The following is a 17,323-nucleotide window of genomic DNA, read 5'->3' as shown; positions in this document are numbered from 1 at the left end:
CAATGTTCAACTTGTTGCTAGAGAACTGAATGTTGTTTAACAGAATACGATGATTCTATATCGTCTTTTTGAAATAGATTCTGTTGAGTGCATAATGCATGCAGCACGAGTAACATTATGAAACCGTGTGTACAAGCACCATAACATGCTACGCTCATGTAACTCACTAGGACAACAAGTTGTTATTATCTTGTTATGTTCATGTTAACACACAAAACCACTCTTATTTTTGATGTGCTGTCCTTCTTCATTTCCATGTACATATATAGATGGAAATAGTTTGTTATATTGGCTGAAAACTGAATTTTCCATGAAGGTTTTAAAGTGTTCACCACTCAAGCCATTGCAAATAAAAATATTTAAAGAACCATGTAGGCCTTGTGTCAGACTATTGTTAGGAAATTGTAGTTTTTAAGATGTATTTAGACAACACATAATCACATAATCACACTCCATACCCACTAGGGGAGTTTTTTTAAATCTATGCTCTCAAGGATACTCTGAGGCAATTTCCTGTTTGGAATTGATCAAAAGAAGGACGTGGCTAGCCCTCATTAGGTTTGGGACTTCTTGGTGCCATGTGGTGGAGAGGGAGAAATGGTTGTTTGGTGTGCAGCTAGCCTAGTGGTTAAGAGCGTTGGGCCAGTCACTGAAAGGGTGCTAGTTTGAATCCCGTAGCCAAAGAGGTGACAAAATCTGTCGATGTACCCTGTAAATCGCTCTGGATAAGACAACTGATAGACCAAACAACGCTGGAGCTGTCTGGCTCAGATGGTCAATGCTGTTTTTTAAACTTGCTCCTCTGGGTGTTCTGTTTACAGGTAAAGGACCCGTAAGGCAGAGTGAAGTTTATATCAGACTATGGCTGGATTAGACTGGGTAAAGTTAGTAGTGACTGGTTATAGTAGTGGTAGTGACTGGTTATAGTAGTGGTAGTGACTACAGTAGTAATGGTAGTGACTACAGTAGTAATGGTAGTGACTGGTTATAGTAGTGGTAGTGACTGGTTCTCGTAGTGGTAGTGACTGGTTATAGTAGTGGTAGTGACTACAGTAGTAATTGTAGTGACTGGTTATAGTAGTGGTAGTGACTACAGTAGTAATGGTAGTGACTGGTTATAGTAATGGTAGTGACTGGTTATAGTAGTGGTAGTGACTACAGTAGTAATTGTAGTGACTGGTTATAGTAGTGGTAGTGACTGGTTATAGTAGTGGTAGTGACTGGTTATAGTAGTGGTAGTGACTGGTTATAGTAATGGTAGTGACTGGTTATGGTCATGGTAGTGACTGGTTATAGTAGTGGTAGTGACTGGTTATAGTAGTGGTAGTGACTGGTTATAGTAGTGGTAGTGACTACATTAGTAGTGGTAGTGACTGGTTATAGTTATAGTAGTGGTAGTGACTGGTTATAGTAGTGGTAGTGACTGGTTATAGTAGTGGTAGTGTCTACAGTAGTAATGGTAGTGACTACAGTATTAATGGTAGTGACTGGTTATAGTAGTGGTAGTGTCTACAGTAGTAATGGTAGTGACTACAGTAGTAATGGTAGTGACTGGTTATAGTAGTGGTAGTGACTACAGTAGTAATGGTAGTGACTGGTTATAGTAGTGGTAGTGACTGGTTATAGTAGTGGTAGTGACTGGTTATAGTAGTGGTAGTGACTACAGTAGTAATGGTAGTGACTGGTTATAGTAGTGGTAGTGACTGGTTATAGTAGTGGTAGTGTCTACAGTAGTAATGGTAGTGACTGGTTATAGTAGTGGTAATGTCTACAGTAGTAATGGTAGTGACTGGTTATAGTAGTGGTAGTGACTGGTTATGGTAATGGTAGTGACTGGTTATAGTAGTGGTAGTGACTGGTTATAGTAGTGGTAGTGACTGGTTATAGTATTGGTAGTGACTGGTTATAGTAGTGGTAGTGACTACAGTAGTAATTGTAGTGACTGGTTATAGTAGTGGTAGTGACTGGTTATGGTAATGGTTGTGACTGGTTATAGTAGTGGTAGTGACTGGTTATAGTAGTGGTAGTGACTACAGTAGTAATTGTAGTGACTGGTTATAGTAGTGGTAGTGACTGGTTATAGTAGTGGTAGTGACTGGTTATAGTAGTGGTAGTGACTGGTTATAGTAGTGGTAGTGACTGGTTATAGTAGTGGTAGTGACTGGTTATAGTAGTGGTAGTGACTGGTTATAGTAGTGGTAGTGACTGGTTATAGTAGTGGTAGTGTCTGGTTATAGTAATGGTAGTGTCTGCAGTAGTAATGGTAGTGACTACAGTAGTAGTGGTAGTGACTGGTTATAGTAGTGGTAGTGTCTGGTTATAGTAGTGGTAGTGACTACAGTAGTAATGGTAGTGACTGGTTATAGTAGTGGTAGTGACTGGTTATAGTAGTGGTAGTGACTACAGTAGTAATGGTAGTGACTGGTTATAGTAGTGGTAGTGACTGGTTCTCGTAGTGGTAGTGACTGGTTATAGTAGTGGTAGTGACTGGTTATAGTAGTGGTAATGACTACAGTAGTAATTGTAGTGACTGGTTATAGTAGTGGTAGTGACTACAGTAGTAATTGTAGTGACTGGTTATAGTAGTGGTAGTGACTACAGTAGTAATTGTAGTGACTGGTTATATTAGTGGTAGTGACTGGTTATAATTATAGTAATGGTAGTGACTGGTTATAGTTACCGTAGTAATGGTATAGAAAAAGCGATATCTCAGACAAGCCAATCAAAATAAAAATAAAAATTAAGATGGGCAAAAGAACTCTGCCTGGAGTCGCCTCAAACTTTTTGATGTTGAGACTGATGTTTTGCGGGTACTATTTAATGAAGCTGCCAGTTGAGGACATGTGAGCGTTTCAATCGGTGACGTCACTCGCTTTGAGACCTTTAGGTAGTGGTAGTAGTGGTTCCCCTTGCTCTGCAAGGGCCGCAGCTTTTGTGGAGCGATGGGTAACGATGCTTCGTGGGTGACTGTTGTTGATGTGTGCACAGAGGGTCCCTGGTTTGCGCCCGGGTATGGGCGAGGGGACGGACTAAAGTTATACTGTTACAGTAGCATAGCTGTTTCGATACTTTTTCCTCTCACATACAGTAAAGGGCTGCAGAATGGAGAGCCAAGTGCTCTACGGTGTCCTCAGAGAGACAATCCTAAAAGAGAAAAGTCTGCTTTACGACTGAATAATTCAGCATCTGGATATGGCTGGTATATAAATACACTGCTCAAAAAAATAAAGGGAACACTAAAATAACACATCCTAGATTTGAATGAATGAAATATTCTTATTAAATACTTTTTTCTTTACATAGTTGAATGTGCTGACAACAAAATCACACAAAAATTATCAATGGAAATCAAATGTATCAACCCATGGAGGTCTGGATTTGGAGTTACACTCAAAATTAAAGTGGAAAACCACACTACAGGCTGATCCAACTTTGATGTAATGTCCTTAAAACAAGTCAAAATGAGGCTCAGTAGTGTCTGTGGCCTCCACGTGCCTGTATGACCTCCCTACAACGCCTGGGCATGCTCCTAATGAGGTGGCGGATGGTCTCCTGAGGGATCTCCTCCCAGACCTGGACTAAAGCATCCACCAACTCCTGGAGAGTCTGTGGTGCAACGTGGCGTTGGTGGATGGAGCGAGACATGATGTCCCAGATGTGCTCAATTGGATTCAGGTCTGGGGAACGGGCGGGCCAGTCCATAGCATCAATGCCTTCCTCTTGCAGGAACTGCTGACATACTCCAGCCACATGAGGTCTAGCATTGTCTTGCATTAGGAGGAACCCAGGGCCAACCACACCAGCATATGGTCTCACAAGGTGTCTGAGGATCTCATCTCAGGTACCTAATGGCAGTCAGGCTACCTCTGGCGAGCACATGGAGGGCTGTGCGGCCCCCCAAAGAAATGCTACCCCACACCATGACTGACCCACCGCCAAACCGGTCATGCTGGAGGATGTTGCAGGCAGCAGAACGTTCTCCACGGCGTCTCCAGACTCTGTCACGTCTGTCACATGTGCTCAGTGTGAACCTGCTTTCATCAGTGAAGGGCACAGGGCTCCAGTGGCAAATGCCAAACGTCCTGCACGGTGTTGGTCTGTAAGCACAACCCCCACCTGTGGACGTCGGGCCCTCATACCACCCTCATGGAGTCGGTTTCTGACCGTTTGAGCAGACACATGCACATTTGTGGCCTGCTGGAGGTCATTTTGCAGGGCTCTGGCAGTGCTCCTCCTTGCACAAAGGCGGAGGTAGTGGTTCTGCTGCTGGGTTGTTGCCCTCCTACGACCTCCTCCACGTCTCCTGATGTACTGGCCTGTCTCCTGGTAGCGCCTCCATGCTCTGGACACTACTCTGACAGACACAGGAAACCTTCTTGCCACAGCTCACATTGATGTGCCATCCTGGATGAGCTGCACTACCTGAGCCACTTGTGTGGGTTGTAGACTCCGTCTCATGCTACCACTAGAGTGAAAGCACCGCCAGCATTCAAAAGTGACCAAAACATCAGCCAGGAAGCATAGGAACTGAGAAGGGGTCTGTGGTCCCCACCTGTAGAACCACTCCTTTATTGGAGGTGTCTTGCTAAATGTCTATAATTTCCACCTGTTATCTATTCCATTTTCACAACAGCATGTGAAATTTATTGTCAATCAGTGTTGCTTCCTAAGTGGACAGTTTGATTTCACAGAAGTGTGATTGACTTGGAGTTACATTGTGTTGTTTAAGTGTTCCCTTTATTTTTTTGAGCAATGTAGATGTGTCTGGATGCTGTATAGCAACAACATGGGACAGTAGGACTGTTAGCACTATGGGAGGTTCAGTAAGGAACTCACGCAGCAAGAGACATTAGGGACATATGTAACCGTATAACTTTAGTCCGTCCCCTCGCCACGACCGGGCGCGAACCAGGGACCCGTTTGGCTCTAGATTACACCTACCCATATACATACTTTACATTGTTTGTAATCTTACTTCTCTCAAATTTTGTGCACAAATTTGTTCACATCCATGTTAGTGAGCATTTCTCCTTTGTCAAGATAATCCATCCACTTGACAGGTGTGGCATATCAAGAAGCTGATTAAACAGTATGATCATTACACAGGTGCACCTTGTGCATGTGGACAAGTCCACTCTAAAAGTCCACTCTAAAATGTACAAGTCCACTCTAAAAGTCCACTCTAAAATGTAGTTTTGTCACACAACACAATGCCACAGATGTCTCAAGTTGAGGGAGTGTGCAATTGGCATGCTGACTGCAGGAATGTCCACCAGATTTGTTGCCAGAGAATTGAATGTTCATTTCTCTACAATAAGCCGCCTCCAACATCAATTTAGAGAACTTGGCAGTACATCCAAACGGCCTCGTAGAAGTCATAGAAATCCGTCACTGGCCACGGGCAGCATTTGGTTCTTTAACACACGCACACATTCATCACTCCTCCCTGCTCCGTTATAAGACAAGTTAACAATGTGGGTCGACACACAGTTAACTCCTCTGTCTTAGTACATACATTTCACACTTATGTCAATGTTCATATATAATACAAGTAATATGTATTTTACTTATCGATGTTGTGGATGAACGCGTTTGTTTGTTCTGTTCCTCTCTCTCTCCATCTCTGTAGCTTCCGGGTATGCTGGATAAGGACCTGAGCTAAGGGAATTGGGCTTTGTAGTGCCTGTCCCAAATGGCTCATTAATGTAAATGTGCATATTGAAAGACACTGTCAGTAGTGATGTAATTTTGTAAATGTTATGTTGTGACATTGCTTCATAAACATGTTGCAATGTATATACTTTAGTATGTTTGTTTAGTTAAATGGAAAATGTAGGTTTGACTAGGTAATTGCTTAATTAGTGTTAATTGTTCTGAGGGAGCCTCTCTTTCAGTTCATGGAGAGGCCATTTTGGATTGAGCTGTGAATGGGGCAGCATTGTGTTTAGCTGGCCCATATGGTATATGTTTGATGGCAGTACTGTTGATGGGGCAGCATTGTGTTTAGCTGTCCCATAAGGTATATGTTTGATGGCAGTACTGTGGATGGGGCAGCATTGTGTTTAGCTGTCCCATAAGGTATATGTTTAATGGCAGTACTGTGGATGGGGCAGCATTGTGTTTAGCTGGCCCATAAGGTATATGTTTGATGGCAGTACTGTGGATGGGGCAGCATTGTGTTTAGCTGGCCCATAAGGTATATGTTAGATGGCAGTACTGTGGATGGGGCAGCATTGTGTTTAGCTGGCCCATAAGGTATATGTTAGATGGCAGTACTGTGGATGGGGCAGCATTGTGTTTAGCTGTCCCATAAGGTATATGTTTGATGGCAGTACTGTGGATGGGGCAGCATTGTGTTTAGCTGGCCCATAAGGTATATGTTAGATGGCAGTACTGTGGATGGGGCAGCATTGTGTTTAGCTGTCCCATAAGGTATATGTTTGATGGCAGTACTGTGGATGGGGCAGTATTGTGTTTAGCTGTCCCATACGGTATATGTTTGATGGCAGTACTGTGGATGGGGCAGCATTGTGTTTAGCTGTCCCATAAGGTATACGTTTGATGGCAGTACTGTGGATGGGGCAGCATTGTGTTTAGCTGTCCCATAAGGTATATGTTAGATGGCAGTACTGTGGATGGGGCAGCATTGTGTTTAGCTGTCCCATAAGGTATATGTTAGATGGCAGTACTGTGGATGGGGCAGTATTGTGTTTAGCTGTCCCATAAGGTATATGTTTAATGGCAGTACTGTGGATGGGGCAGCATTGTGTTTAGCTGTCCCATAAGGTATATGTTTGATGGCAGTACTGTGGATGGGGCAGCATTGTGTTTAGCTGGCCCATAAGGTATATGTTAGATGGCAGTACTGTGGATGGGGCAGCATTGTGTGCAGCTGGCCCATAAGGTATATGTTAGATGGCAGTACTGTGGATGGGGCAGTATTGTGTTTAGCTGTCCCATACGGTATATGTTTGATGGCAGTACTGTGGATGGGGCAGCATTGTGTTTAGCTGTCCCATAAGGTATACGTTTGATGGCAGTACTGTGGATGGGGCAGCATTGTGTTTAGCTGGCCCATAAGGTATATGTTAGATGGCAGTACTGTGGATGGGGCAGCATTGTGTTTAGCTGTCCCATAAGGTATATGTTAGATGGCAGTACTGTGGATGGGGCAGCATTGTGTTTAGCTGTCCCATAAGGTATATGTTTAATGGCAGTACTGTGGATGGGGCAGCATTGTGTTTAGCTGTCCCATAAGGTATATGTTAGATGGCAGTACTGTGGATGGGGCAGCATTGTGTTTAGCTGGCCCATAAGGTATATGTTTGATGGCAGTACTGTGAATGGGGCAGCATTGTGTTTAGCTGTCCCATAAGGTATATGTTTGATGGCAGTACTGTGGATGGGGCAGCATTGTGTTTAGCTGTCCCATAAGGTATATGTTAGATGGCAGTACTGTTGATGGGGCAGCATTGTGTTTAGCTGGCCCATAAGGTATATGTTTGATGGCAGTACTGTGGATGGGGCAGCATTGTGTTTAGCTGTCCCATAAGGTATATGTTAGATGGCAGTACTGTGGATGGGGCAGCATTGTGTTTAGCTGGCCCATAAGGTATATGTTTGATGGCAGTACTGTGGATGGGGCAGCATTGTGTTTAGCTGTCCCATAAGGTATATGTTTGATGGCAGTACTGTGGATGGGGCAGCATTGTGTTTAGCTGTCCCATAAGGTATATGTTAGATGGCAGTACTGTTGATGGGGCAGCATTGTGTTTAGCTGTCCCATAAGGTATATGTTAGATGGCAGTACTGTGGATGGGGCAGCATTGTGTTTAGCTGGCCCATATGGTATACGTTTGATGGCAGTACTGTTGTTTTTGTTCAGGAATCACTATGTAAATAAACACCCTGAAGCACAGAAGAACTTTTGCAGCTCCGCCATCTTTGTATATTGATAGAGGTTAGGTTTTCCAGTATAGTCTTCTGGCCTACTCTACGTGATAGGGGTCAGGTTATCCAGTATAGTCTTCTGGCCTACTCTACGTGATAGGGGTCAGGTTATCCAGTATAGTCTTCTGGCCTACTCTACGTGATAGGGGTCAGGTTATCCAGTATAGTCTTCTGGCCTACTCTACGTGATAGGGGTTAGGTTATCCAGTATAGTCTTCTGGCCTACTCTACGTGACATATGGTGGCAGTGGTGGGATGGCGCACCGCAAATCAGTGAATTCCAACAAGAGGTAAAGGATTGCGTTCTCAGCAGCAGCATCAGCTGTCAGAAAAGTTACCTTAAGTTGAACCGGGGTGGAATACCATGGAATCGTCTGGTGAAGAAGAGGTCAAGAATGAGAAACTAGGAGCCCGACCAAGTGGCCAAACACAACCAGAACCATTTGAGCTACCGGTTGAACCAGCAGGGACAGCCATAAAAGACCATCTGACTGAAGGAGAAGTTGGGGGACCAGAACCCAACCATGGTAGCCCTTTTCCAGCAACTGATCACCTGCCTTGAGAGGAGGGACGAAGACCTCAAGCAGGAGTTACGGAGTCTACGCTAATCTATCCTCACAGCTCCTCACCAAGCGGAACTCGTCAGTGAGAGCCCAAGATTGGGTCTGCCAACACCAGGACGAAAAAGGCTCAAAGGCTCCCCAAGCAGTAATGAGGCCAGCCCCAGCACCAGGAGACCAGTCCAGCAGTGTAAACGTCCATATTCCAGCATTCCTGAGGAAGGAGCCAAAGATGCCCTCATACCAGCAGGGGGAGGACATTGAAAACTACCTGCTGAGGTTTGAGCGCATGGCCAAGACGTGGCAGTGGCCGGAGGTAGAGTGGGCCTGCATACTTGTCCCATTGCTCACGGGCAATGCCTTAGAGGCTTACACAGCAATGGATGAGGGGCTGTCCAACGTCTACAAGGGCTTGAAGGAAGCGCTGCTGGTGAAGTTGACATCTCCCTAGAGATGAACCATTCCACAGGTGCAGGTTCATTAATTGTTTATGGTCCATTGAACAAACATTGGGAAACAGTGTCTAAACCCTTTACAATTAAGATCTGTGAAGTTATTTTGATTTTTACAAATTATCTTTGAAAGACAGGGTCCTGAAAAAGAGATGTTTATTTTTTTGCTGAGTTTAGTAGAATAAAGCTAACACAGCCAGGACTGAATTACTTTTTATTTTTATTTTTACATACCATGTGTTTGCAACAGTTGACAGAAGATGAATATTCCAATAAAAATACCCAGAAGCCTTTACAAGTTATTTCATTGGTCACATTAAATAAATGTACACAGTAGGGGGGGCACAAGAAACCATAGAAACAAAAGTATTGCTATTTACAAATGTTACTGTGACAATAAGACAATAACAAGCACTTACAGCAGAGCCCTCTGTACACTTTTAATCTTTCTAACTTTTCCATTTAAATCACTGGCTGGTCATTTCCTGTTAAGTCCTTGGGAATGTCATTGAGGTGGGTGAGGAGGGCCTCTCTAGCTTGTTGTCTCTGCTGGTCTCAGTCACTCCTAAGTTGAGGTACCTGGTGGTCGTCTGTAAGGATCCTTCACTACTCTGACCTGTCACTATTGTACTTTACTGAGCCCCTGGCTGTGGTCTCCAGGCCTCACTCTGAGCTCTCTGCCAGCATCCTGGTGAAGTGTAGAGCAGCAGGTTCCTGGGTCAGATTGTGGAGGCTGTAGGCATGGCCTGTTGGACAACACAGGGAGAGGGTCAGAAGACATGGTCTGTTGGACAACACAGGGAGGGGGTCAGAAGACATGGTCTGTTGGACAACACAGGGAGAGGGTCAGAAGACATGGTCTGTTGGACAACACAGGGAGAGGGTCAGAAGACATGGTCTGTTGGACAACACAGGGAGAGGGTCAGAAGACATGGTCTGTTGGACAACACAGGGAGGGGGTCAGAAGACATGGTCTGTTGGACAACACAGGGAGAGGGTCAGAAGACATGGTCTGTTGGACAACACAGGGAGAGGGTCAGAAGACATGGTCTGTTGGACAACACAGGGAGAGGGTCAGAAGACATGGTCTGTTGGACAACACAGGGAGGGGGTCAGAAGACATGGTCTGTTGGACAACACAGGGAGAGGGTCAGAAGACATGGTCTGTTGGACAACACAGGGAGGGGGTCAGAAGACATGGTCTGTTGGACAACACAGGGAGAGGGTCAGAAGACATGGTCTGTTGGACAACACAGGGAGAGGGTCAGAAGACATGGTCTGTTGGACAACACAGGGAGAGGGTCAGAAGACATGGTCTGTTGGACAACACAGGGAGAGGGTCAGAAGACATGGTCTGTTGGACAACACAGGGAGGGGGTCAGAAGACATGGTCTGTTGGACAACACAGGGAGAGGGTCAGAAGACATGGCCTGTTGGACAACACAGGGAGAGGGTCAGAAGACATGGCCTGTTGGACAACACAGGGAGAGGGTCAGAAGACATGGTCTGTTGGACAACACAGGGAGAGGGTCAGAAGACATGGTCTGTTGGACAACACAGGGAGAGGGTGAGAAGACATGGTCTGTTGGACAACACAGGGAGGGGGTCAGAAGACATGGTCTGTTGGACAACACAGGGAGAGGGTCAGAAGGCATGGCCTGTTGGACAACACAGGGAGAGGGTCAGAAGACATGGTCTGTTGGACAACACAGGGAGAGGGTCAGAAGACATGGTCTGTTGGACAACACAGGGAGAGGGTCAGAAGACATGGTCTGTTGGACAACACAGGGAGGGGGTCAGAAGACATGGTCTGTTGGACAACACAGGGAGAGGGTCAGAAGACATGGTCTGTTGGACAACACAGGGAGAGGGTCAGAAGACATGGTCTGTTGGACAACACAGGGAGGGGGTCAGAAGACATGGTCTGTTGGACAACACAGGGAGAGGGTCAGAAGACATGGTCTGTTGGACAACACAGGGAGGGGGTCAGAAGACATGGTCTGTTGGACAACACAGGGAGAGGGTCAGAAGACATGGTCTGTTGGACAACACAGGGAGAGGGTCAGAAGACATGGTCTGTTGGACAACACAGGGAGAGGGTCAGAAGACATGGTCTGTTGGACAACACAGGGAGAGGGTCAGAAGACATGGTCTGTTGGACAACACAGGGAGAGGGTCAGAAGACATGGTCTGTTGGACAACACAGGGAGAGGGTCAGAAAACATGGTCTGTTGGACAACACAGGGAGGGGTCAGAAGACAAGGTCTGTTGGACAACACAGGGAGGGGGTCAGAAGACATGGTCTGTTGGACAACACAGGGAGAGGGTCAGAAGACATGGTCTGTTGGACAACACAGGGAGAGGGTCAGAAGACATGGTCTGTTGGACAACACAGGGAGAGGGTCAGAAGACATGGTCTGTTGGACAACACAGGGAGAGGGTCAGAAAACATGGTCTGTTGGACAACACAGGGAGGGGGTCAGAAGACAAGGTCTGTTGGACAACACAGGGAGGGGGTCAGAAGACATGGTCTGTTGGACAACACAGGGAGAGGGTCAGAAGACATGGTCTGTTGGACAACACAGGGAGAGGGTCAGAAGACATGGTCTGTCCTGGGTTAAAACTCACCACATGGGACCATGAAGGTCTGTCCTGGGTTATAATGGTTCTCTTTGCCATTGATCTTCACAGTTACTGAGCTGGTTAGGAGGTTATACACCTGGAACAACAACACACAGCTGGTTAGGAGGTTATACACCTGGAACAACATACAGCTGGTTAGGGAGTTATACACCTGGAACAACAACACACAGCTGGTTAGGAGGTTATACACCTGGAACAACAACACACAGCTGGTTAGGAGGTTATACACCTGGAACAACAACACACAGCTGGTTAGGAGGTTATACACCTGGGACAACAACACACAGCTGGTTAGGAGGTTATACACCTGGAACAACAACACACAGCTGGTTAGGAGGTTATACACCTGGAACAACAACACACAGCTGGTTAGGAGGTTATACACCTGGAACAACATACAGCTGGTTAGGGAGTTATACACCTGGAACAATAATAATAATAATAATAATATATGCCATTTAGCTGACGCTTTTATCCAAAGCGACTTACAGTCATGTGTGCATACATTCTACAACAACACACAGCTGGTTAGGAGGTTATACACCTGGGACAACAACACACAGCTGGTTAGGAGGTTATACACCTGGGACAACAACACACAGCTGGTTAGGAGGTTATACACCTGGAACAACAACACACAGCTGGTTAGGAGGTTATACACCTGGAACAACAACAACACACAGCTGGTTAGGAGGTTATACACCTGGAACAACAACACACAGCTGGTTAGGAGGTTATACACCTGGAACAACAACACACAGCTGGTTAGGAGGTTATACACCTGGAACAACAACAACACACAGCTGGTTAGGAGGTTATACACCTGGAACATCAACACACAGCTGGTTAGGAGGTTATACACCTGGAACAACAACACACAGCTGGTTAGGAGGTTATACACCTGGAACAACAACACACAGCTGGTTAGGAGGTTATACACCTGGAACAACAATACACAGCTGGTTAGGAGGTTATACACCTGGAACAACAACACACAGCTGGTTAGGAGGTTATACACCTGGAACAACAACACACAGCTGGTTAGGAGGTTATACACCTGGAACAACAACACACAGCTGGTTAGGAGGTTATACACCTGGAACAACAACACACAGCTGGTTAGGAGGTTATACACCTGGAACAACAATACACAGCTGGTTAGGAGGTTATACACCTGGAACATCAACACACAGCTGGTTAGGAGGTTATACACCTGGAACAACAACACACAGCTGGTTAGGAGGTTATACACCTGGGACAACAACACACAGCTGGTTAGGAGGTTATACACCTGGAACAACAACACACAGCTGGTTAGGAGGTTATACACCTGGAACAACAACACACAGCTGGTTAGGAGGTTATACACCTGGAACAACAACACACAGCTGGTTAGGAGGTTATACACCTGGAACAACAACACACAGCTGGTTAGGAGGTTATACACCTGGAACAACAACACACAGCTGGTTAGGAGGTTATACACCTGGAACAACAACACACAGCTGGTTAGGAGGTTATACACCTGGAACATCAACACACAGCTGGTTAGGAGGTTATACACCTGGAACAACAACACACAGCTGGTTAGGAGGTTATACACCTGGAACAACAACACACAGCTGATTAGGAGGTTATACACCTGGAACAACAACACACAGCTGGTTAGGAGGTTATACACCTGGGACAACAACACACAGCTGGTTAGGAGGTTATACACCTGGAACAACAACATACAGCTGGTTAGGAGGTTATACACCTGGAACAACAACAACACACAGCTGGTTAGGAGGTTATACACCTGGAACAACAACACACAGCTGGTTAGGAGGTTATACACCTGGAACAACAACACACAGCTGGTTAGGAGGTTATACACCTGGAACAACAACACACAGCTGGTTAGGAGGTTATACACCTGGAACAACAACAAACAGCTGGTTAGGAGGTTATACACCTGGAACAACAACAACACACAGCTGGTTAGGAGGTTATACACCTGGAACAACACACAGCTGGTTAGGAGGTTATACACCTGGAACAACAACAACACACAGCTGGTTAGGAGGTTATACACCTGGAACAACAACACACAGCTGGTTAGGAGGTTATACACCTGGGACAACAACACACAGCTGGTTAGGAGGTTCCGGGACCACCCATACGTAGAATGTATGCACACATGACTGTAAGTCGCTTTGGATAAAAGCGTCTGCTAAATGGCATATATTATTATTATATTATTATTATACACCTGGAACAACAACACACAGCTGGTTAGGAGGTTATACACCTGGAACAACATACAGCTGGTTAGGAGGTTATACACCTGGAACAACAACACACATCTGGTTAGGAGGTTATACACCTGGAACATCAACACACAGCTGGTTAGGAGGTTATACACCTGGAACATCAACACACAGCTGGTTAGGAGGTTATACACCTGGAACAACAACACACATCTGGTTAGGAGGTTATACACCTGAAACAACAACACACAGCTGGTTAGGAGGTTATACACCTGGAACATCAACACACAGCTGGTTAGGAGGTTATACACCTGGAACAACAACACACAGCTGGTTAGGAGGTTATACACCTGGAACAACAACACACATCTGGTTAGGAGGTTATACACCTGGAACAACAACACACAGCTGATTAGGAGGTTATACACCTGGGACAACAACACACAGCTGGTTAGGAGGTTATACACCTGGGACAACAACACACAGCTGGTTAGGAGGTTATACACCTGGAACAACAACACACAGCTGGTTAGGAGGTTATACACCTGGGACAACAACACACAGCTGGTTAGGAGGTTATACACCTGGAACAACAACACACAGCTGGTTAGGAGGTTATACACCTGGAACAACAACACACAGCTGGTTAGGAGGTTATACACCTGGGACAACAACAACACACAGCTGGTTAGGAGGTTATACACCTGGAACAACAACACACAGCTGGTTAGGAGGTTATACACCTGGGACAACAACAATACACAGCTGGTTAGGAGGTTATACACCTGGGACAACAACAACACACAGCTGGTTAGGAGGTTATACACCTGGAACAACAACACACAGCTGGTTAGGAGGTTATACACCTGGAACATCAACACACAGCTGGTTAGGAGGTTATACACCTGGAACAACATACAGCTGGTTAGGAGGTTATACACCTGGGACAACAACACACAGCTGGTTAGGAGGTTATACACCTGGAACATCAACACACAGCTGGTTAGGAGGTTATACACCTGGAACAACAATACACAGCTGGTTAGGAGGTTATACACCTGGAACAACAACACACAGCTGGTTAGGAGGTTATACACCTGGAACAACAACACACAGCTGGTTAGGAGGTTATACACCTGGAACAACAACACACAGCTGGTTAGGAGGTTATACACCTGGAACAACAACACACAGTTGGTTAGGAGGTTATACACCTGGAACAACAACATACAGCTGATTAGGAGGTTATACACCTGGAACAACAACACACAGCTGGTTAGGAGGTTATACACCTGGAACATCAACACACAGCTGGTTAGGAGGTTATACACCTGGAACAACAACACACAGCTGGTTAGGAGGTTATACACCTGAACAAACTGATACCCTTGTATAATAGAGATAATACCAGAGCCCTGAAGCCTCCAGAAAATGAACCGACGCTCCACCAACCTGGAGGTCTTCCAACTAGCTGGTAAAAAGCTGTTCGGTCATCTTTCTTTTCCAGTCTTATTGCTCAGAATAAAAACAATCCAAAATGTATTTTGATACTGTCGCAAAGCAGCATTCCCCAAGGGAGGATGGCCTAGCAGTGATTTGATCATGATGATTAGAAAAGAGCTTATGGACTCTCTTTTAATATGCGTATTTCTGCAAAACTTTGTTGTCACGAGTCTGCACAGAACTGCTAGGACAGAACTGCCAACTGGACCCTATTGCAACTAAACTACTGAAAGAGCTACTTCCTGTGCTTGGCCCTCCTGTGTTGAACATCATAATTGGCTCCCTATCGTCCGGATGTGCACCAAACTAACTAAAAGTGGCAGTAATAAAGCCTCTCCTGAAAAAGCCAAGCCTTGACTTGAAAAAAAAAAAGTATACGTGTTTGAAACCTGACCGTTGTACATTACTTCAAATAATGAGGCATGTTTTACCTTGCTTCAAAGTAGCCTAGCCAAAATCCATCCAGAGAAACGTGGAGACAGTTATTTTATAAAGGCTTCCTCGTGCCATTAACAGCATTTCACTCCTGTTCTATTGGTTTTCATATATATATAAAAAGTGTTGTCTAGAAGCCAAAGGCTCCTCGTCATATTAGAAACCCTGTGCTAAGAACTATTCAATGCTGGTCTGACCAAACAGAATCCCCGCTTCGTGATTGTTTTTTCTCATGCGAACTGGGATATGTTCCGGATACGCGGTGAGTGAGTTTTATCAGGACGTGTATGAGATGTTTCACCCACTGTGACTATTAAAACCTACCCTAACCACAAACCGTGGATTGATGGCAGCATTCGCGCAAAATACCACATTTAACCGTGGCCAGGTGACTGGGAATATGGCTGAATACCAACAGTGTAGTTATTCCCTCCGTAAGGCAATCAAACAGACAAACCGTCAGTAAAGAGACGAAGTGGAGTCGCATTTGAACGGCTCAGACACAGGACGTATGTGGCAGGGTCTACAGACAATGATGGACTTCAAAAAGAAAACTATCCTTGTCGTGGACACCGACATCTTGCTTCCAGACAAGCTAAACATCTTCTTTGCCCACTTTGAGGATAACACAGTGCCACTGAAATGGCCTGCTACCAAGGACTGTGGGCTCTCCTCCGTGGCCGACGTGAGTAAGACATTTAAACATGTTTGGTGGAGGAGGAATAATGGTCTGGGCTGTTTTTCATGGTTCGGGCCCCTTGGTTCCAGTGAAGGGAAATCTTGACGATACGGCATACACAGGGGCATTGTCATGCTGAAACAGGAAAGGCCCTTCCCCAAACTGTTGCCACAAAGGTCAAAGCACAGATTTTAGACGATTCTGTGCTTCGACCTTTGTGGCAACAGTTTGGGGAAGGGCCTTTCCTGTTTCAGCATGACAATGCCCCTGTGCACAAAGCGAGGTCCATACAGAAATAATGGTTTGTTGAGATCGGTGTAGAAGAACTTGATTGGCCTGCACAGAGCCCTGACCTCAACCCCATTGAGATTATTTGGAACACCGACTGCAAGTCTGGCCTAATCGCCAAACACCAGGGCTGTTGGTAATGTAGTGTATCTGACATCACACTCAACTCTGATATCGTCTTTGTAGAACGCGTAGGGGTGTAGTCTGTGCTCAGTCAATGATTTCGATGTCAGAAACAGAGAACAGACCACAACCCCCTCCCAAGCTCAAATGGTTCATTCTTCGGATCTACACGTGGATGGCCTATTTAGAAAGCAAAATGGCGAATATCGCAGAAAAGCGACATTTTACATCCCTGATGGTTTTAGGGATCAGGGGTTAAAGGTTACTCACATTGCTAGTGCTGTTGTCGACCAGTAGAGGGTTAGGGGTTAGAGGTCAGGGTTACTCACAGTGGTGGTGCGGTGGTCCACCAGCAGAGAGTTAAAGGTCAGGGTTACTCACAGTGGTGGTGCTGTGGTCCACCAGCAGAGTTAAAGGTCAGGGTTACTCACAGTGGTG

The 17,323-nt window shown here is 45.5% G+C and overlaps 1 protein-coding gene across 50 annotated transcripts; it reads right to left on the bottom strand.

Annotated features, from left to right (window-relative positions):
- Positions 1 to 9,159: 9,159 nt before the first annotated feature.
- LOC127927245 (uncharacterized) lies at positions 9,160 to 15,707 on the bottom strand. Of its 50 annotated transcripts, XM_052513319.1 has the most exons (12): positions 15,111 to 15,707; positions 14,601 to 14,762; positions 14,364 to 14,561; positions 13,641 to 13,721; positions 13,563 to 13,604; positions 13,446 to 13,523; positions 13,209 to 13,286; positions 13,131 to 13,169; positions 12,189 to 12,308; positions 11,757 to 11,990; positions 11,591 to 11,720; positions 9,160 to 9,708 (listed from the first exon to the last, which is right to left on the bottom strand). In XM_052513319.1, exons 1-12 carry the CDS (start codon positions 15,156 to 15,158, stop codon positions 9,626 to 9,628), a joined length of 1,293 nt encoding a protein of 430 aa, XP_052369279.1. In that variant the 5' UTR covers positions 15,159 to 15,707; the 3' UTR covers positions 9,160 to 9,625. The 50 variants fall into 50 exon arrangements, with proteins under 50 accessions (XP_052369279.1, XP_052369293.1, XP_052369256.1 ...); XM_052513333.1 differs by lacking the exons at positions 13,131 to 13,169; positions 13,209 to 13,286; positions 13,446 to 13,523 and adding exons at positions 12,858 to 12,896; positions 13,365 to 13,406 and having other exon boundaries at positions 11,757 to 11,912; positions 12,150 to 12,227; positions 13,641 to 13,682; positions 14,286 to 14,561; XM_052513296.1 differs by adding an exon at positions 12,387 to 12,428 and having other exon boundaries at positions 12,897 to 13,523.
- Positions 15,708 to 17,323: the final 1,616 nt, after the last annotated feature.

This window comes from Oncorhynchus keta, unplaced genomic scaffold (assembly GCF_023373465.1).
Source record: "Oncorhynchus keta strain PuntledgeMale-10-30-2019 unplaced genomic scaffold, Oket_V2 Un_scaffold_1004_pilon_pilon, whole genome shotgun sequence".
In the NCBI taxonomy this organism is placed as follows: domain Eukaryota; kingdom Metazoa; phylum Chordata; class Actinopteri; order Salmoniformes; family Salmonidae; genus Oncorhynchus; species Oncorhynchus keta.
The sequence above is the reverse complement of the archived record's forward strand: the minus strand, read 5'-3'. Positions and strand labels throughout refer to the sequence as shown.

Bases quoted from the DNA above. Each gene is read 5' to 3' on its own strand.
- LOC127927245 (XM_052513291.1), bottom strand. From the start codon at position 15,158: ATGTTCCAGGTGTATAACCTCCTAACCAGCTGTGTGTTGTTGTTCCAG. The intron at 11,721-11,756 runs GTGTATAACTCC...ATGTTGTTCCAG, and splicing joins GCTGTGTGTTGTTGTTCCAG to GTGTATAACCTCCTAACCAG. The intron at 9,709-11,590 runs GTGAGTTTTAAC...GTTGTCCAACAG, and splicing joins GACCTTCATGGTCCCATGTG to GCCATGCCTACAGCCTCCAC.